This window comes from Emys orbicularis, chromosome 4, assembly GCF_028017835.1.
Source record: "Emys orbicularis isolate rEmyOrb1 chromosome 4, rEmyOrb1.hap1, whole genome shotgun sequence".
NCBI classification, from domain to species: Eukaryota; Metazoa; Chordata; order Testudines; family Emydidae; genus Emys; species Emys orbicularis.
Genome location: NC_088686.1, coordinates 84,118,449 through 84,140,482, shown reverse-complemented (window position 1 = coordinate 84,140,482; position 22,034 = coordinate 84,118,449). Strand labels below are relative to the sequence as shown.

The 22,034-nt window shown below is 40.6% G+C and overlaps 1 protein-coding gene across 3 annotated transcripts; it reads left to right on the top strand.

The window, feature by feature from the left end:
- Nucleotides 1-4,578: 4,578 nt before the first annotated feature.
- Nucleotides 4,579-21,748, top strand: EHF (ETS homologous factor). 3 transcript variants are annotated; one of them, XM_065403911.1, is made up of 9 exons: nt 4,582-4,678; nt 6,235-6,237; nt 10,213-10,458; nt 12,016-12,075; nt 14,887-14,955; nt 15,047-15,115; nt 18,948-19,007; nt 20,589-20,784; nt 21,649-21,748. In XM_065403911.1, the coding sequence occupies exons 1-9, from the start codon at nt 4,582-4,584 to the stop codon at nt 21,746-21,748; spliced, it is 900 nt and encodes a 299-aa protein (XP_065259983.1). The 3 variants fall into 3 exon arrangements, with proteins under 3 accessions (XP_065259984.1, XP_065259985.1, XP_065259983.1); XM_065403912.1 differs by lacking the exon at nt 6,235-6,237 and having other exon boundaries at nt 4,579-4,678; XM_065403913.1 differs by lacking the exons at nt 6,235-6,237; nt 15,047-15,115 and having other exon boundaries at nt 4,579-4,678.
- The last annotated feature ends 286 nt before the right edge of the window (nt 21,749-22,034 follow it).

Here is a 22,034-nt window from a genome sequence, read left to right as displayed (position 1 = left end):
AAAACTGGCTAGTTGATAGGTCTCAAAATGTAATTGTACATTAGGAATCATCATTGAGCTGGTCTGTTTCCAGTGGGGTCTTGTAGGGATTGATTTGTGGCCCTACACTATTTAACATCTTAAACAATGACCTGAAAGAAAACAAAATAATTCCTGATAAAGTTTGCAGATGACAGAAAAGTTGCAGAAGTGGTAAATAATGAAGAGGACAGGTCACTCAGAGTGGTCTGGATTGCTTGGTAAAATGGGCACAAGCAAACCATGTGCATTTTAATATGGCTAAATGAAACTGTATACACCGGGAACAAATAATGTAGAATATGGGACTCTATCCTGGGAAACAGAGACTCTGAAAAAGATTTGGAGGTGGTGGATAATCAGCTGAATGTGAGCTCTCAGTGGAACACTGTGGCCAAAAGAGCTAATGCAATCCTGGAATTCATAAACCGGGGAATCTCGAGTAGGAGTAGAGAGGTTATTTTACCACTGCATTTGGCATTGACGTGACCGCTGCTGGAATACTGTATCCAGTTCCGCTGCTCACAATTCAAGAAGGATGTTGATAAATTGGAGAGGGTTCAGAGAAGAGCCACAAGAATGATTAAAGGATTAGAAAACATGCCTTATAGTGATAGACTCAAGGAGCTCAATCTATTTAGTTTAACAAAGAGACGATTAAGGGTGACTTGATTACAGTCTATAAGTACCTGCATGGGAAACAAACATTTAAATAAAGGGCTCTTTCTTGTAGCAGAGAAAAATATAACACAATCCAATGGCTGGAAGTTGCAGCTAGACAAATTCAGACTGGAAATAACGCATATATTTTTGACAGCGAGGTTAATTAGCTATTGAAACAATTTACCAAGGGTCTTTGTGGGTTCTCCATCACTGACCATTTTTAAATCAAGACTGGATGCTTTTCTAAAAGCTATGCTCTAGGAAATACGTTGGGGGAAATTCTATGGCCTGTGCTCTACAGGAGATAAGACTAGATGATCACTATGGTCCCTATGAATAGCTTACAAGTAGAGTCATAGTTTAATAGTTTCTGTCTAATTTGGCTTAGTTTTGTTTTATTTGTCTTTTGCAGAGGGCATATGGTTAAACAAACAGAAAGCGGTGTGCCTCCTTCCCCTTAGGGTTTCATACCCTCTGATACTTGCTGTTTGCACATAAATTGCATAGTTTACCCCTGACTTATCTCAACTTTGCAACTCTCCCAGCCCTACAAAAGGATTTCAGAACCACTACATGGATTTGAATAATTTGAAATTTTCTCCATTTTTTCCTGTGCTACTCTCCCCCACATCGCACTGTTTTTCAGCATTATCAACGACACCAAAATGTGAACACCCCTGAAAGATTCAGGTCCAAAATGATGAGGACAGTTCACCGTCTAGATCTGCAGATTCTTTGGAACAAAATGTGAAAATGGGGATCAGAGTCATTCAGATTCAGAGCACAGCTATGGTTTAATGAAGTAATTTGCATACGGTATGCTCTACAAGGCTCAATGGTTCTTTGTAAATGTGTTTTTCTGAAATGCTGGATCTTCTCCATGGTCAGGCAATGAGTGGTTAAAACTAAATTACAAACATCAGCCTGGAGTGGTCATATGGTCAAGAAAGAAAAGGAGAATTTAGCAAACTAATTCATTTAGCATCAAGCGCTGAAGTTGGGACTCAGTGAAAACACTTACTGAAGTTAATAGGACTTTTGACCAAGTAGGTCCTTAGGCTTTGGCCCTTGATCCTCCTACTGTGGGCAGGGTTGCCAAGAGCGGGTTCGGGCCACGGTGAAAATTTTTTTTCGGGCCCCCCAGCAAGGGCGGACTGGCTAAACAGGGCTGACGAGGGGGGGGGGGAAGCCAGGCCCCGGGCCCCCTTCCGGACCGCCGGGCCCCGGTAATTTGTACCGGCTTCCCCCCCCTCTCGTCGGCCCTGACTGTGGGTGAAACCAATATTCTGAATCCAAACACCAGAAACTTTGGGAGAGTTTGGATTAGGTTAGAATCCAGACCCATACCTCTCCAGCCTATCTCCATACCATGTTCTCTCCCAGGTATAATTGTATTCCACAGATAATGTTAGAAAGGTGATGCAATTGTTTTGTTTGAAGCAACTCTGTACAGGAGCTACTGTGAAAGCATAGCTTTAAGAAGGAATATATATTGGTTTGGTTAATTTGTATAGCAAAATGCTTGCCAATCTGCATACGTTTTAATCTGCACACAAAGTCTGGTGCTCCTGCCTCAACTCTCATAAAATATTTGGTGCTGTAATGAGGTCTGATGTTACTCCGACTTCACTCATACAATGTTTAATGACTATGAAATATTTTAATAAATAATTAAAAATAAGATGACAAAGAATGATGCAGATGTGTTACTCAGTCAATATGGTCTCAGAGATATGTGAATATATGGATGAATGAATGCATAGCATGTGCTACATAAACCAATCAGTGCTTAAAAGAAACTCTAGATTTTCAGTGTTACCTAAGATGTTACCTGGGTGGCAAATTATTTTAGAGTCAATTTAATTAAAAGAAAACCTTTCATGACACTTTCTCCCCCAGGGTAGCAGATAACTTGGCACTGGTGTGTCTTGAGAATCAGAGGACAAAACCTGTCCTAATTTACTCCGTGCATAAACCCATTGACTTCAGTGAAGCTGCACGGGGAATAAATCTAGACAAAATTTACTCCTTTTTTTGTCAGAGCTGTGATATCAGAAGTGTACTATCTAAATCCTGCAGATGTTGTAGATGTAAAGTTCCCTTTGTGCAAGATAAAGTCTGACATGTGGATGTTTATGGAACTGCAGATTCATAGGAAACAGAAATGGATACCAATTATTAAATCATCCAGGGTCCATTCCAGCAGCCCCTTATTCATGCAAGTAAGGGCCTTAGACCACCTCCTATCAGGGTAGGATTGTTGTCTACATTACCTAAGGCGTTGGTATTTAATACAAAATACCAGCAATATTGTACATTATACATATAAATGTGCTTATTGCTCCTTTAAAATTGGTAATTTTCTAATAAGGATTGTTTAATAAAGATAACAGGTGAGGGGTGAATATCCACCCAAGTGGTCCTCGGAAAATTATTCATAACCAGAAAATATTCAGGTGTGATTACTTCAGAGAGACCTCTTCCTACCTTCTGAAATGGCTACTACTATGAACTTGTCTTTAACAAAATAATGAGCTCTATCATGCTCCCAATAAAATAAATTGGAGTTTTGCCATTGACTTCAATAGGAGTTGGGCCAGAATTAGTGATGTTATCTCGTGCAATATACCCACAGTTGAGATACTGTGAAGTGTACTGGACTTTCAATGTTTAGTTTCATGCTTCAATTATTTATAATGCAAAACTGCCGTGCACTTAATCAAATTCACCTACCTATGTGACTTTTAAAGTTATAGTTCTAAAAAATAATGGGGCTCTGAAATCAGAAGACAATTTAGAATCACAAATCAGATCATATTTAATATATATTTAACTAACTTGATATAAATCAGCTGCCTTTATAAATGCTTAACATGCTACTTAAAATTCTTCCAAAAGATTACAGAATATATGTTTATGAAACAAACTTTTATGCTTTGCATCTTCCAGACTGAGGTATATAATGTACCATATTAAGAACGCATATCAGTGGGGAATTTCCTTACATTCACCATGTGTTCAAATGAAAAGCATGTTTTTATACGTTATTACAAAGGGAACATTGCACAACAAATTTATAGCAGACATGAAAGAGGCTGTTTTGTGTAGCTGCTACAGGCTAGATTCAGGTTTTTAAAAAAAAGTCTGCGTGACTCCTTAATAAAATGGTATTTTAGAGTGGTGTTTTTAAGTAACTCTCTGTCCATGGATAATGGCACCTTTCTCTCACCATTTCTATTATGTGTCCACCTAGTTTTCAAGAGCTTATAACCTGGACTTCTGAGTTTGCTGTGGTCTGAATCTGATAGTCTGCAACAGCCAGTGGCTTAAAAACACTACCACCATAGGTTAGACAAGAACTTGTGCCACAGTGGCAAAAGGATCCATATACCATTACCTCATAGGGCTTTATGAATGAAGGATTTTCTGTGCATGTATCTCTGGTAGTCTGTTAAATCCATGGTTGCAATTATCAGTTATTCTGAAGTCCAAAATAAAATAGAAAACTAGGTGTTTTTAAAAAACTACAGCAGTCAGAGTTTACCTTGTGAAATTTCGTTTAAATAAAAAGAAACCGCTTTGTATTTCACTTCACAAAGCTTGGAGCTCTTCCAGCATTGCTCTGTCAGAAGCCGTGCATTTTCATTCTACTCCATTCCTGATCAGAGATTATTCATTTATGGATGGGTGGCTGTAAAAACTTGCCTCATGCATATGAAAATGGTAATGTTTACCACAAGGAGATTTCATTGCAGCTGAAAAGGGGTTGTGGCAACATGTTCCTTAGTTGGGCTGTGTCTTCTACAAATGGACTTGGCATTGCTCACCTCACCCTCAATGGAATTTTTTGCCACTTGCCTTGCCACTAGCTAAGCAAGCTGTTCGATTTACTTACAGATCATGATTTTGGAAGGAACTGGCAGAATGAGTATCAATTCCAGCAGCAATCTACTTCACCAGCAGCCTTCCTGGACAGATGGATATCCCACATGTAATGGTAGGAGGAATTCAACAATGGTGTACTATCTATATTTTGGAAAAAGTGTGTGGGGGTGGGTGGGGGGGAGGGGGTATTATGCCTTTAAATATACATAGGTATGATTTTTGACCTCTGCACTATCCAAACTCCTTTATATTCTATTGGAATTTCACCAGGAGGACGGTGTGCCTAGAAATGATAATAATTTGTGGTTTATTACTGGTTCTTTTTCTAAAAGTGAATTGAGTGCTAATGAAAAGTGCTGGATTGACAACCCCAAAGTTCCCTCTTCACAGAAAAAGTACAACACGGGCAGCAGCAATGCAAGCTTCACACACACACTGCTCAGACATTATTCTTTGACCTTGACCTGCAGGGACCACTTGAGAAGGGAGTTCAGTTTTCCTGCTCTTGCACAGTATTTGCCTTCTCAGCTCAGACTACTAGAAAGACAGACTGACACTGAGGGTTATTGCCAGTGATGGGGATTTTTATGAACCTGTTCAATTCATAATGGACAGAGATGTCCAGTTCCATTCCACATAGGCCACTAAACAGTCATCAGATGGTGAGGGCTTTGGGTCAGTATCAACCCAAGTTCTAGCCTAAGCAGTGACTTAGAGTTATAGGTCCTGTTCCATTATTTTCTGAATTCTGAATGGTGGTAGAACTGGGCACCTATATATTATATTAGATACACCTTTTAAGATCTTTCCCCCCTACCCAATACAATGTCACAGTAGCAGCAGTAAACCTTAAAATCAAGCCAGGCAAGCACCTTATATCACACACTAATCACAGTCCTGTAAAATGCTATAACCAAACATGCAGTGAAGATTCTCTCATTCAGAACTAAAAGGAGCTCTGTTTCTTTTCTCTGTGTGATTCCTAAATACCTTAGAATATGTAAAAGTGCCCTTGATAAACACACTAGGTTGCCTTTCATTTTGTCTACAAGGATTCATGGTGAAAATCGTGTTTGATTGAGAAGCGCTAGTTTCAGTTTACATGGGATTTTGCCAGCCTAAACTGGTGGCTTCTATTTGCAGGGATTTCTACCTTTGCAATCATTCAGGAATCACTTCCAGTTTTGAATTCACATGAGTCTGAAATTCCAAGTCAACCTGTATCCTCCTCTCTGCAATTCTCTCCACATGCCCACTCTCCTCTCTCAACAAGAGCCCCTCTTTGACCTTTAAAGTCTTCTGGTTTGAGAACTGGTGGCCTGCAAATGTCCTCTCCCCGTTTCTAAGACTGCAGCCTGCAGGGACAGAGGCAACCACCTTTCTCAGGTTCTTCAGAGGGTGCCCAGTGGCTTCTAAATCCCATTGCTACTTTCTGGAGCCCTCTACATAGTAATTAATCCCCCACAATCCTGCAACTGCAGGCTGCAAATGGTTCTGCACCCACTGCAATCTGCTCCTAAGATACCCCTCGTTCCCCGGTATTGGTAGCTAGGGAAACTTGGGGATTGTATTACTAACATTTCTCACAACCACTTTGGATATTCTTGTTTTTGGCTAGAATATGCAATACTGGATCAGTGCCCAGGATGGAAGGCTCATACAGTAAAGCTGGTTCTTGACAATATTTTGACTTGCAGAACAGGAGCTTGAAAATTCCCCCTTCGTCCCCACCGCTCAGCCAAATATAGAGCTGGAATTTTAAAACATAGATGATATTTCAAATTTTAAAAATTTGAATTTAAAATTTTTAGAAAAAAAAATCACTCATTTTTTCCCCCTTATCTCTGATGATCTCCAGAGTCCAGCAATGAGATATGTGGGGGCTGAAATATGCTGTCCTTAGTATCGCCTATTGGCGCATCATTCCACCTCGTTTAGCTCAGTATGGCTGGGGTGCACCTTTATTAAGATGGGAGCAGGGGGATTCTCTGTGGGACTTTCTGGCAAATTTAATAATTCTAATTAACACATAAGCCTTAGCTGATTAATAAGCCATCTTTATATAGTGCTGCTTTGCTTTGCCTACACGGAGCTTTTTCATTGAGGCAGCTAAGTGGTCTTGCTCTGGTCCCTTTTTGACTATATATTTGTTTTTGTAGTGTTTTCACCAACAGTTCAATTTTCAGAAAGATATGTAAAAACATCAGGGGCCCGCACCATCATTTTGTGGGCCTTAAAATTAGGATTCCCATTCTCTGATATTATCAGAAATATCTGGTTTTAATGTGAAATTCTGATGAAGTAAAAAAAGAGCATTTTGCCCACCATCAGACAGAATTAGAGTTTTATTATTTTTAATCTGAAACTGGCAAAATTTCACCCCTGCTTTTGGGGATTTTTTTTAACCAAATAGAATTTATTCACAGAAAGAATAGAAAGGTATAGTATGTGCTTCTTATATTTTAGCTTTAGATTTTATGCTTTTTGGAGCAAGGATCTTGACCTCCTCTACGTATGCAAAGTATCTAGCACACTCTTGGTGTTAAATAAATATAAATAATATAAATAGTAATATTTAGTTAAGCAGTGAGAATACTGTATCAATGTTGTACATAGACAGTGCCACATTGTCAAAGACAGAAACAAACAAATTCATAGAATTCAAGGTCATAAGGGATTACTATGATCACCGAGTCTGCCCTCGGGTATGACACAGGCCATAGAATTTCACGCATTAATTGCTGCATTAAGCCCATATCTTGTAAATGAGCTAGAGCAATTTGGCCTTTCCTTATGCCCCCACCCGCCCCTGCTAAAATCTTGTTCATATCCTAATGAACTTGATTGCTGACACTCACACCTACTTGTCATCCCTGCTTCTCAGATTTTTGCCACTCCAGTATTCAAATTATTGCTGCAAAAGTCATATTCCTCTCCTATTGCTCCGATTGATCCCTCTCCTTGGATCCCTCTTTTTGGTCTCCTCCTCCTTACTGCATCAAATTCAGGTTCCCTATCCTCATCTCTAAGGCCCTGAAAATTCTCATCCCTACCTGCATCTGTTTTCATTTCCCACTACTTCCCCTGTGCCCTTTCCAATAATAGTTTGTCTCCTTTCCCCAAATTTCACCTCATGCCTTTTTTCATACTATAGACTATGTCTGGAACTATCTCATTGTCCTCGTTTTCCAAGCACCTTCTCTGTCCTGCTTCAAATTCTTCCTTCAACCCCACCTCTTCAAGCAGTCCTGCTTTTGTTCTTTTCCTCACAAACAATCCCAACACATCATCCCCTCTCTTGCCTTGTGTGTGCTTGTCCTGGCTTATCTAGGTTGTAAACTCTTTAGGGCAGGGAATATATCCCTTTATCAGGGCCATACTCCGATATGCTTATTCACTGAGTAGTCCCTGACTCTGTGAGTAGTCTCATTTACAGAAGAGGTTACTAGTCAATGTGAATAAGGTCTGGAGTGTGTGTTTGTGTATAAAGTGCTGTGCAAATTTACAACACTGTATACACATTATTAATATTAATATATGTTATTACATATTAATATAGTTAATATTTTCACTACTACATTGTGCATACTAATTTTTGCACACACAAATCTCAGGATTGGCCTTATGATTTACACCTTCCCAAGCTGCCAGATGTATAAATCAGGCTATGAGTTGCCTCTCATTGAATTACTTTCCATTCCAGACCTTCTGCCGGAGATTAGACAGCCCGTGAGTAGTCAAGTCAGTGCAGGATTGTTTCTCTCCTCCCCACACCACATGCAGTATCCCCAGCAATCGCTTGTGGTGCTTGTGCTCACCTTGGTAAATTAGGACATAGAATCATAGAATCACAGGACTAGAAGGGACCTGGAGAGGTCATCTAGTCCGGTCCCCTGCACTCAAGGCAGGACTAAGTATTAGACCATCCCTGACAGGTATTTGTCTAACCTGCTCTTAAAAATCCCCAATAATGGAGATTCCACAACCTCCCTAGAAAATGTATTCCAGTGCTTCACCACTCTAATAGTTAGGAAGTTTTTCCTAATGTCCAACCTTAACCCGCCTTGCTGCAATTTAAGCCCATTGTTTCTTGTCCTATCCTCAGAGGTTAAGGAGAACATTTTTTCTCCCTCCTCCTTGTAACAACCTTTTATGTACTTGAAAACTGCTATCATGTCCCCTCTCAGTCTTCTCGTCTCCAGACTAAACAAACCCAATTTTTTCAATCTTCCCTCATAGGTCATGTTTTCTAGACCTTAAATCATTTTTGTTGCTCTTCTCTGGACTTTCCCCAATTTGTCCACATCTTTCCTGAAATGTGGCACACAGAACTGGACACAATACTCCAGTTAAGGCCTAATCAACGCGGAGTAGAGTGGGAGAATTACTTCTTGTGTCTTGCTTACAATACTCCTGCTAATACATCCCAGAATGATGTTTGCTTTTTTTGCAACAGTGTTACACTGTTGAGTCATATTTAGCTTGTGATCCACTATGACCCCCAGATCCCTTTCCACAGTACTCCTTCCTAGGCAGTCATTTCCCATTTTGTATGTGTGCAACTGATTGTTCCTTCCTAAGTGGAGTACTTTGCATTTGTCCTTATTGAATTTCATCCTATTTACTTCAGACTATTTCTCCAGTTTTTCCAGATCATTTTGAATTTTAATCATATCCTCCAAAGCACTTGCAACCCCTCCCGGCTTGGTATCGTCCGTGAATATCGACATCTCATTACCCCATTGTCAGGGTATCGACATCTCATTACTCCAGTGGCAGGGTATCGACATCTCATTACCCCAGTGGCAGGCGCAAATCCTTTTTGTGCACTTAGATTCTAGCATTTTTAATACAAATTATTGTCATGAAAGAACATAACAGAGGCTGTTCTGGAGGATTTGGCCAACCAAAAAAGAATTTAGATGTTCAGTAAAACCTCTGAGGAACAAATTAGGGAGCCTTGCGTATTAAGAGATCTCTTTGAGGTATCTCCAAACACAAGGCATGAGTTGTTTCTCTGCCTTTACTAGGATGCCAGCTCTGCTACACAGCTGGTGTTTGTTGGTGGTTATATATGATAGATTTTACTATGTAATAATATACCTTTAAATATACATTTATTTGATCATTATTGGGCTAAATCCTGAAGTCCATACTCAGCATTTATTCAGTCCTTAATCAAGCCAAACTCCCACTGATCTCAAAGGGAGTTTTGCCCGAACAAGAACTGCAGGATTTGGCCCATCATTATTATACATGCTTCAAAGGTACCTTTTCCCATGTGGGCGTCAATACATCTGTGCTCTAATATCTTTCCCACCTGTAGAGCCTTCCACCCAAGAATTTGAAAGCATGTTACAAACATGAACGAATTAATTCCCATAATACCCCAGTAACCTAGGTTAGTTTGATTCTTTCCATTTTACAGATTGGGAAGCTGAGTCAAAGAGTATTAAGGTGACTTGCTCAAGGACAATCAGCAAATTAGTGTTAGGGACTAGGAAGAGAATTCAGATCTGCTGGCTTCCAGTGACGTACTTTAAGCACTAGACCATGCTTTCTTTCCTGTACACAGCACATAGACATTCTCTGCTCAGCATTACTGTTGTGTTAACAGAGTGAATACGTAACATTTCTCTTTCCCAGTGCCTGGCAGTTTCTATGGAACTCAGTGGCATGAGATACACCCTCAATACTGGACCAAGTACCAGGTGTGGGAGTGGCTACAGCATTTCCTGGATACCAACCAGCTGGATGCCAACTGCATACCTTTCCAGGACTTTGACATCGATGGCGAACATCTGTGCAGCATGACTTTGCATGAATTCACCCACGCAGCTGGGACAGCTGGCCAACTTCTTTACAGCAACCTTCAGCACCTAAAATGGAATGGTAAATATACACTAGCACATAGACAGGACAGGACTGCAACCACAATTTTGTGAATTCTGGGTTGATCTAAGGCCACTTAGGTTCCTCAGCCTTGCAGTGACTGAAGTTCTGCTCGTGACGGGTTTAAGAGTTTCCCAGGAGTGCAACTTCATTTCTGCAGAGCTCCTAAGAGACACAGGACTGAAACTCCTGGTTATCCCCCACTTTACTAAGGTCTTACCTGGTCCACAAGACATTAGTCAATTTAGCAATATTGGGAAAAGACCATGAAAACAGATTGGATGTTTTATCAGTAAAGACAAAGGTTTTTCTTTATTAACTAGTAGCCCACATTCTTATATTGCAGAAAGGAGCTCTGTAACCCACTGATGCTCAGGAGATTCATAGGTGTGCAGAAATGTAGAACTCCCCTCCATGCTTTTCAGGCCTCATGTAGCAAGAAGCCAACTCATTCTGTTGAATGACTGAAATAGATGTATGCAGGGTAGTTGTAGCTGTGTCAGTCACAAGATATTAGAGAGGGTGAAGTAATATCTTTCATTGGACCAACTTCCGTTGGTGAGAGAGAGACACATCAACTCAAAGCGGCACCAGTCCCTTCCAGAACAACAGATGCAAAACCTGTAGACATATCTCTGCTCTACAATGATCAACACCCCCACAACACACCTTTCAAGATCCATGGATCCTACACATTCCATATCACAACATGTGGTGTACCTCATCCAGTGCACTAAATGCCCCAATAACAACTGTGTGGGTGAAACAAGACAATCACTACACTCTCGAATGAAATCAGACAGGAAAATGATAAAAGACAAAAACACCCTATCACCTGTGGGTGAACACTTCACAAAACACACACTCTATATCTGACCTATGAGTCCTCCTCCACAAAGGAAACCTGCACAACACTTTCAAAAGATGAACTTGGGAGCTTAACTTCATAATTCTTCTAGACAGTAAAAATCATGAACTGAACAGAGACACTGGATTTATGGCTTATTACAACAATCTGTAACCCACTAACCCCTCTTTTTGTCCTATGACTTCTGGGGTGTTAACGGGCCACTCTACCTTGACTGGTCCCTTAGAATACGTGCTAACTACTTATGCCAAACAATCTGTTCCACCTTGCATTTAGCTGTGATGCTCAGAGTACCTTTCCCAGAGCTGAAGAAGAGCTCTGTGTGCCTCGAAAGCTTGTTTCTCTCACCAGTAGAAGTTGGTCCAATAAAACAGATTACCTCACCCACCGTCTCTGAAACAGACGTAGTAAGGTAAAAATGACAGACTCTTCCTTCCTTCTATCCATTCACCTGACACTTCCCATTTCCAGCCATATCATAGTAATTTAGCAGATTCACACTAAGAAGTCAAATGAGAAGTTCACAGGGTGTGGCACAGGCAGAGGATGTGTGTGTGTGTGTGTGTGTGTGAGACCTCATGTCTTTTCAAAATTAGCCCTTTGGTATCGATCCCTGCTTGAAGCTCTATCTTTCCTGTGTGTGCTGTGCACATAATTACACATCCCCTCTCCCATGCAATCTCTTGCAGGTCAGTGTGGCAGTGAAATGTACCCGTCACATAATGTCGTTGTAAAAACAGAACAAACAGGTGAGTAATAGCAATTGTTATGGTGTGCCAGGTAACTTGACTTTACTTGGATGTCAATGTTCAAGGAAAATAGCTGCTAAGATAAAGTTCATAGTAGATGTTTTAGCAACAGCATCACTTAAATACCAAAACAAGTCTATTTTCCAGAGAAGAGGTCATTAAATAATGGAGATGAAATTAAAACTGAGGTTTCTAAAATGTCAGTAAATTCTCTTTACTGAATCTCTGAGGTCTCACATGGTACCAGAAACACTAGATTGCATAGGGTTACTTGAGTTAGGAGACCTCTAAAATGTCACCTGACCAGTGTCTTCATCACCTTCCTCCAAACACAGTTTGCACAATTTGTAATGGCTCATAACTTCCTCCCTGGGGCTTGGTTTCATTGTTAAAAAGAACTACAATGGAACAACACAAAATCAAGCTCAAGTCTTCTCCTCAACTTTGGCCATTTTCAGGGTTCCTTTCCAAGGGTACGTCTACACTTACCGGAGGGTCCGGCGGCAGGCAATCGATGTTCTGGGATCGATTTATCGCGTCTGGTTTAGACGCGATAAATCGATCCCGGATCGATCCCGGAAGTGCTCGCCGTCGACGCCGGTACTCCAGCTCGGCGAGAGGAGTACACAGCATTGACGGGGGAGCCTGCCTGCCGCGTCTGGACCCGCGGTAAGTTCGGACTAAGGTACTTCGAATTCAGCTACGTTATTAACGTAGCTGAATTTGCGTACCTTAGTCCGAAGTGGGGGGTTAGTGGGGACCAGGCCCAAGAATGGCTCAGCTCACACTCCAGATCTCTCTACATAGCCACTCTCAACTCCCTTATATGTGGGTGTGTTAATGAGCCACTGGCATACTCACATACTATTTCCCAGAAGAATCAACATCAGCTTACAGCGTGGAGTGTTTCAGACAAACACTGACAGCCTATTTCATTCATCTAGTCTATTGCCTTTTCCCTGCGGCATAGAATATGGCTAGGCACAGATCAAGGCAGGAATTTAGGATTTTTGGTATATGTTCCCCTTGGTCAGAGCTGGGTCAGACCGAACAGTGAGACACAGACAGAGGAAGAATAGCAGGTAACAGTCCTGTGTATAGCTGCAGGTTGGCTTTCTGCTGGAGGGGAGTTACCTGTATTTGAGTTGGAGAAAGGAAAGGTCTTCTATATAAGAGAGAGAAAATCTCTGAGGAGGAATCCCCAATATCTTTGTGGATCTTGGCCTGATTAAGTCTTAATCCACCCCTCAGTAGAGATACACAACGCCAGCACAAAGTATTCATCTACAGACTGTGCAAATATTAAAGCCTTGTGTATTCACTTTTTTTTATGGTGGTCACTTCCCCACTATTAAAAACTATTGCTGGATTGGGGCTGGTGCAGTGGGGCTGGTGCAGTGGGGCTGTGGTGATGCTCTGCTCATTGCCACATGAAAAGCCCAGGTTCAATTACCCAGGCACAGTCAGTATGTCCACGAGCTGGCAGGGGCTGGGCGTGCTGCTTTCTTGAGGATGGGAGAACTTGATATGGCTACACGCCAGCTCCTTGTGATGAGATAGAAATGAAGTTGGTGGGTTCAGAGGGGAATCCTATCTGGTCCTACTAAGTCAAGGAAGGTTGCCTCAGTGTGGATGCTGGCACAGCTGTAAGTGTGAGGCCAAATAATCCCCCCAAGCTTTAGCTGGGTAAGGTTTATTTTCAGAGACAACAGTGGGTGGATCAGATGTCCAAACAAGAAAAGGGTGTGTGCTACTGTAAGAACATGGGCTCGGGATGCCCCGACATGTAGTTCTAATGCCTGCTAAATTCCCATGTCATAAATGTTAATGCAGCCAAGCAAGATGATTTAGCTAGTGACTCATTTTCAGTTTCCAATTGCATTAACTTGAAAAAATAAATAAATCCCAAATTTGAGTCTTATGCTTCATTGCCTTTGATTTGGAAAGAGAAAGAAAGACAAACTTAACATCTCTGGCCTGAAAAGTTGTAATGCAAAAAGCATCATGATTTCACCAGCAGCTGACAAGAAAATCAAATGTGTGCAGGTTATGAGTCTGCTATTATAACATTCCATTGAATTTTCCTTGTATTGTATGAAGCACTATGAGTCTAAGGGTGGCTTTGAAAATCTTCCATATTCATGCATTATGCATTTTGTGCCCAATAAGATGTCCTTTAGGTTAAGGATATATGTAAGTTTAGCACCAGGCCCTGAGTATGATCCTCAATAGAGATTCTGCATATATCTAATAATATAAAATGGGACCCACATAGAAGATTGAACTTTCAATTATATCATGTTTTTTTCTATGAACTGATATGTCACCTAACTAAAGGGAGCCTTGGCCTCAGTAAGGGCTTCTGGGCACCACCATAATACAAACAAAGAATAAACCTTAATTTCTTCAACTCTACTAGAATGCTGAATTGTTGAGGACGCAATCATTTCTATAGCAACAAAGCATAATGTCACACACTTCACTGCTGGGTCAGGCAGGAAGAAGAGCTGGTCTCCCATTGGAACACACATAGTTGAAATATTACCTGAGAGAATATTAGAAAAATACAGGCCAAGACAAAGTATTTTTTAAAAATAAATGTTCTGTATTAACAAATTTGCTCTAGTGTACAAACAGCATGGGTGAACCTAGCAGTCTATGGTGTAGCAACTTGCATGTTTTTTTCCCCATGGTCTGTTATTTGTCACATTTCTCTCAGTCCTACTGGTTCAGTGTCTCATTGTTACTCACCTCACTGCTGGATAGTATTCTTTTACTGATATAGACTTTCCTTTTGGTCCCTATCTTCAGATCCGTCCTTAATGGCCTCCTGGAAAGAAGAGAATTATTTGTATGACAGTGGTTATGGTAGCACAGTAGGTAACTAACATCACAATGCTTCAGGCATTTATGAAGTGTTTTATTGTGGTAAGAGGATGTTAACATAAAACTTTTCCTTTTGAATCCCCAGAGTTATTGGACAGTAAAACTTTCTGTCGCGCACAGATTTCCACGACTACTACCAGTCACCAGCCTCTTGGTAAGAAGCTCTTAATTCTATTGCTGATCATCTGTGTCACACACCCTAGAATTACTGCTATATAAAAGTCTTCTGTTGCAGGTCTGAGTGTAGATATCCAGTAGTTTTAAACCAAGCAATATTGATGTTGATATTAGCTATTTTAGCGATCCTAACTAAATAGTTATTTAAAAGGTGCTCTGCTCTCCTCTCTTTGTCAAGAAAAAAAGAACATCAAATAATCAGTAACCTCAGGGTGACTCCCCATATCTTTTCAAGTGACTGACTCAAGGTGGAAGAGACAGTGTTAGAAAGATAAGATGTCCCTATCCTGTCATAACCTGTTGTGTGGTGTGGCTGTGCACAACTAAAGGACTGCCTCATCCCGCCTCAGAAGTGCACTTCAGTGGTGAGCAAAGTGATTCATATACAGGTATCAATGGCCAGATATGGTGTTACATCAGCACAGAGTGGCCATAGGCAGGCATAAGTCTCCCCTACTGAACTGCAACAGAGCAGGGGGTGTTCCCGGATATACTTCCTAGGCAGCTTTCCCACAGCTTCAGTGGATCACCTACTCCAGCCCTATGGTGCCTCGGCACGTCATGTCCACAGCAGGCCATTTTACCCCTTTGATGGCCTCTTTGCACCTCCTGAGCAGTATAAAGAGGATGTAATAGGAATATAATCTGCCTTTTTGTAGGCAAGTGAGATAGTGGGTGAGTGGCAGGTGCATGGGGAGTAAAGAGTGGTAAAAGCATAAGTGAATGGTGGTGGGTGGACACATGAAAATGTGGCAAGCATGATTTAGAGGATGGTGACTTAGTGGCAGCTGTGGGCAGGGAGTGAGGAAAGAGGAGAGAGAGAAGTGATGGGAAGAGAAGAAAGGAAGAGAGATTGGAGAATTGGTAGAAGAGGGGAAAGAAGAGAGAGAAGGAAGGAGAAAGATGAGAAGAAAAAGTCGATATTGACAAGAAGCAAGGACTCTTGAGGGAACATGGGGAAGGAGGGGAGAAAACATAAGGAAAGAAAAGGGGGAAAAGAGAAAGTAGTCTAAAGAGAAACAAATACTGAAAAAGAATCAAAGGGAAAAAAATATCAGGGTGAGAGAGAGAGAGGGAGAGAGAGAAAAGAAAGGTGAAAGAACGGGATATGGGAAGAGATGGAAAGAAGAAATGCAGTGTGACTACACTCCTCCCACTGCCTCCTCAGCTCCCCACTGAGACTCATGCTGGGTGCTCTCCAGTTCATTTGCCCACTGGGCCCTCATCCTTAAACTGACCTGACACAATTAAAGGGCAGATTACAACAAAAGAATCTGTATGTGCATGCTCAGTGTGGCCCTCACCTAGAAGCACAGCAAGGCTCGCCAAGGTGACGTGCACTTTAAACAAATGCATTCAGCAATAATTGTTAAAAAAACCCACCAAACCCAATTGCTTTTTCTCTTGCCAACACCCATTCTCATAAAATGGCTGCCAGCTCTTCAGAGCTTTCTGACACTGCTGGGAATCAGCAAGATTCTTGGCTTGGTGTGTTTATATACTGACTTGTTGAGCCTAGAGCTAGGGTGGCACGCCAAGGGCACAGCCTGTTGTTGTAAAAACTAAATTTGTATATCCCATAAAGAAGTAGCTCATTCCTGAATCATATGCAAATAATATGAAATCTTTTGTCACAAGTTTTGCAAGGCAGCTTTGCTGAAACTGCATCATAATTCTTTTCATCTGTCAAGCCCCAGCCTTCAAATGCTGTGTGCTCAGAACAGGGCTCCGTGGAAGTGTAAAGGCAGAATGGGAGGCTGTTTACACAGGTGTAATAAAGAATAAATCACTAAGTAGAAGGCAATTGACTTTCATTGAATAAATTACCAGCTAAGTCGAATATACCAAAGCCATTTTAAACTAAATAGGGGATTCTAAAATCAGGTGGTTTTTTTAATAATCGTATTGTTAGGTAAAACTACCTACAAATTAAGGACCTGACGCTGCAGTCCTTAATCAAGACAAAAGTCCCACTTTTGATATACAGTTGAGTGACATCCATGGGAGCTTAACATGGATAAAGTCAGCAAAATCAGGCCCTCGTTTAATTTCACTGTTTTCCCACAAGCTCAGTGACTTCCATCAGTGGCTGGTGCTCTCTGAAAGTGGGCAGGCAAGTAAACAGTGGGCTCTCTGAAAGTGGGCAGGATATATAAACATGAGCCCAGAGCTGATTTGCAGCTGTGGATCAAGACCACAGGGTAGGCCTGAGCTGTTCTCTCTGCCCTGAGTAGAGCTGAGCAAAATCTTGTGTGAAACATTTTTTTCACAAACACAAAAATGCAAATTTGGGTTAATCAAAACCATTCACAAATTTAGACCAATTCTGTAAAATTGTTTTGGTCAGAATGTTTTTTTTTTCCAGAAATGTCAGAAAGAGTTCATTTCAGCATTTATGAAATGAAACATTTTGACTTTTTGTTTTTGGAATTTCCCTCGGTTTTATTTTTAAAATAATTTAAAATGTATTAAAAACACTCAACATTGAAATTCATTTTTTTAACATTTTGGTTCTCCAAAAATTTCACAACACTTTCATCCAGGCTGACCTGAAATTATATTTTTTTTTTTCAATTTTTCAGGCCTGCACCTAGACCTAATATTCAGTTTTCTGGACAACCCTACTTCTGAGTTCATATTTCCAGTTGGGTGTAGAGTACAGTATGTCTGTAAATATTTTTGCACCCATTTTTTTAGATACAATTATTGTAGATGCATGTGCTAATCAGGCAAGATTTTATGCAAATAGATATTTATATTAAGTCATTTGCACATGCAAATTCCTGCTTTCCATGCAAAATTATGGTAATTGTGAATACTTAGCCACTGGAAAAACGTGCATGGGTCTTAAGGATTTACTTTATGGAATTCAGTCACTAAATATCCTGCAGAGCAAGCACAAGAGGGACTTATAATTAGAATTGTCTCATAGACCTTGTGGAAGTTCTCAGCCTGATTAAAAGAAACCTTTTGTGTTAATGTCAGTAATAGATTCAGATTTTGTTAATTTCCAAGAAGGTGACTACTAAACACAGAAATATCATCTTCTTTAGTTAGGTGATAAGAAATGAATAAATACAATTTCCTTATTCTTTATTTTTTCTGAGGAATGGCTTGAGCTAGAAATCTGGTGCCTTTTAAGAGTGTTTACAGGCAAAAATGTTGCACTGATGAGAAGTAGCATGTTCTTGTGGCTTATAGCTGTCAAATAAAATATATGTGCCCAGCTGTCAAAAATTCCTAACAACACCAGCTTGAGTTCTGGGACTACTCGGCTTTTATTTATTTTCTTAAGAACAATGCCTTGTCAGATAATTCTCCATTTAGGCAGGTGGGTGTACATTACATTAGTACCAGTACATACAATTCACATTAGATCATCTATAGAACAACCAAAAAAAAAAAAAGCACCCCCAAAGTTACATGCTACAGCAAAGTCTGGGCCATAATGGGAGAATTCAGGATTGCTTTTATATATATGATCCTCTTATTTTTCATTCTGACATACATGGTGCAAGGGACATGGGGTGAGGTATTTGTTAATCTAATTAACATGTCCAGAGTCAACTGTATACCTCTGTATTTGTCCTTTATTCATCAATGATCTCTTTGTGAAATGTAGCCTGGCTGATTAAAATATAACCCAGAAAGCAAAAATAATCCCCGGATTACTCATTTAGTTTTTGAAAGATGATTATCTTTAAAACAGGCAATTATTCATTGTTGTGTTTTTTTATTTTTTAATATGCTAGTCAACAGAAAACGTTTAGCCAAGTTTATGAGAATAATTTCATTTTCATCCTCTGCAGAGTCTTCAGATGAGAAAAAAACACAGGATCATCCCCCAAAGTCCCACACCAAGAAGCACAGTAAGTCAACTACTTATGGCAACACTGGTGGCTTGATTAATGGCCCAGAGACAGTACAAGTTTAGGTTCAAGTTTTGGGAGAAAAAGGAAGCAACAGAAAGAAAGAGCCCAGTTTCAAAGCAAATGGGTCAAATGGAGCTACACTGATTTACACCAGCTGAGGATCTGACCAACTGCTTTGTCCAGGGTAGAAGTTCCAAATAATGCCCTAATCAATAAGGACCTTTCAGAAACACAGAATTAGATGAATGTTTACTGTGTCCTCCTTTAAGACATGATTGCTGAGTTGAAAAGAAGTTAGGAGATGCCTTGGCCACCAAAACTATCTCCTCTCTGAGAAATTCAATCCTTGCAATGCCCTTGGCTCATCCCTCCACTAAGGAAGGATTCATTATCCACATCCATTATGGAGATTTAAGGCAAGGTTACACCCTGGGTGTGCAAATATTTCCATCCATTTTGGTAAATGGGTCATGAAAATATCCTCCTTAGTCTTTAGTAGGGGAGAACGCCACAGCTTTCTGGGCAAATTACTCCAAGTGATTTTCCTTCCTGAATGGGTATAAGTGCCAAAAGTCATGGTGTAGAAGTATAAAGCAACAGAGCAGCGGTCTGAGGTATGTGGCTTCAACAGGGTACACATTTGATAGGATTAATTCAAAGCGCTGAGCTTTGTAATATGAAACAAAGACTCGCTTAGGCGCCATTTTTCTGTTTTGCATCCAAGTTACTGAGGGTGAGTTGGTGCAGTATTTTGCTGCAGCTTTACAGAGATATGCAAATCTTTGGGGAGCTATTCTGAACATAACCTCAATTTGAGAAATGTCAAGATTACTGCTTTATGCAGTGTAGTTGTAGCCGTGTTGGTCCCAGAATATGAGAGAGACAAGGTGGGTGAGGTACAATCTTTTTTTGGACCAACTTCTGTTGGTGAGAGAGACAAGCTTTCTACCTTGAAGGGTCCCTTAGACTATGTGCTAAACAATGCTAAACAATCTGTCCCACCTTGCATTTAGCTGTGACCCTTGGAGTACATTTCCCAGACCAGAAGAAGAGCTCTGTGTGGCTCGAATGCTTGCCTCTCTCACTAACAGAAGTTGGTCAAATAAAAGATATTATCTCACCCCCCTTGACTCTTAGATTCAGGGGCGGCTCTATGTTTTTTGCTGCCCCAAGCACGGCAGTCAGGCGGCCTTCGGCGGCACACCTGCGTGCAGTCCGCTGGTCCCGCAGATTTGGTGTACCCGCCGCCGAATTGCCGCCGAAGCCGCGGGACCAGCAGATCTCCCACAGGCAAGCTGCCGAAGGCTGCCTGACTGCACCCTCACGATGACCAGCATGCCCCGCCCCCGCGGCTTGCCGCCCCAGGCACGCGCTTGCTGCGCTGGTGCCTGGAGCCGCCCCTGCTTAGATTACTGCTTTACACATCTCAGACAATGTACATGGAAGTCTGGAGGCATAGTCAGATTGTGGTTTCTATGCAGACAAGTCATTTTCTGTGAGCAACCTACCATACCAAAATAAAACAAAAACAAAAAATACCCCAGAGAAAGTCTTTCTGTTTCTTCCATCTTCTTTCAGATCCTCGAGGAACTCACCTCTGGGAATTTATCAGAGATATTCTCCTGAATTCAGAGAAGAACCCAGGATTAATAAAGTGGGAAGACCGGTCTGAAGGTGTCTTCAGGTTCTTAAAATCTGAGGCGGTGGCTCAGCTCTGGGGAAAGAAGAAAAACAATAGCAGCATGACTTATGAGAAACTCAGCCGGGCCATGAGGTAGCATGAGTTGAGAAAACATGAATCCTGGAATAATTAAAGAGATATGGCATCAATTTGGAATCTTGTTAATTTTAAAAAATGAGTTAAAAGTAGTTTAATTGGTTACGTCTGCCATCTGAGTTCCCTTCTTGATTTTGAGGGGGTTATAATTACATTTTCTTATTTTTTTAAGTGTTTTTGTCTCCCCTTGTTGCTGTGTGAACAAGCCACGCAAACAGGTGAAACTAACTGTTATAGAAGGTTAAACACAAAAGGTAAAACTCACCCCTCTGCAAAGGAACCAGCTCAAGACCTTGTCACTACTAAACTCAAAGGATTTAAATTGGGCCTAAGCAATGCATAAGCAGTATTGCCAACCTGCACATAAGTCAAGCCCCCCAAAATAATGAGATTGGCTTAAAAATCATGGATTCCTTTTGATGTTCACATTTTCAAGCTTTTCTCCGCACCCAGTAGGGCTAGAAATTTCTTTTTTGTTTTAAATGAAAGCTGAGATTCTTTCCTGATCACAGGATTCCAGAAGCTGGCACTTTTACAGAAATGTCAAATATCATGAAACTTGCGCTACAATTACAAGAGTTGGCAGCACTGAATAAGCTATGAGCTGGTGTTTCTGAAAAGTGGCATAGTCCACTCAAGTTGCAGGCAAATGTATAAACTAAAACAAAGTAAAATAAAAAAGAGTTAAGATGTTTTCTCTAATCTCTTTACACAATAACCTTAGATTTTACTTGTAATAAAATTAGGTAAAACATGTTCAGTTACAAGTGTGATTTCTTAGTTGACAGTGTCCCTTAAAGACTATTCTCAACTCTAATGCCTAGTATCAAATCTATTTCTTTCTTTTTTTTCTTTTAACAGATACTATTATAAAAGAGAAATACTGGAGCGTGTGGATGGCCGAAGATTAGTCTATAAATTTGGGAAGAATGCCCGTGGCTGGAGAGAAAATGAGAATTGAAGATGTCAGCAAAAACAGCAGCAAAATCTTCTGGACGTAAATATTTCAAAGACTGTTCTCTTCTATTTATGTACCAAAATGGGGGAGGGGAAACCCTACTTCTAACAGGAAGAAGGAACACTATCATTGGTGTCAAAATTATTTTAGTTGAAGTATGTCCTGTATGGGGAAAAAATGTACACAGTTTTCTGTGATATATGGTAACATATGATTGTGATTAATTTTCCCATCTTGTGAAGTTTTTTTTATATAGTGCAGGAGTAATGTGATTTATGACAATGCTGTG

Bases quoted from the DNA above. Each gene is read 5' to 3' on its own strand.
- EHF (XM_065403911.1), top strand. From the start codon at position 4,582: ATGATTTTGGAAGGAACTGGCAGAATGAGTATCAATTCCAGCAGCAAT. The intron at 14,956-15,046 runs GTAACTAACATC...TTGAATCCCCAG, and splicing joins TGGTTATGGTAGCACAGTAG to AGTTATTGGACAGTAAAACT. The intron at 19,008-20,588 runs GTAAGTCAACTA...ATCTTCTTTCAG, and splicing joins GTCCCACACCAAGAAGCACA to ATCCTCGAGGAACTCACCTC.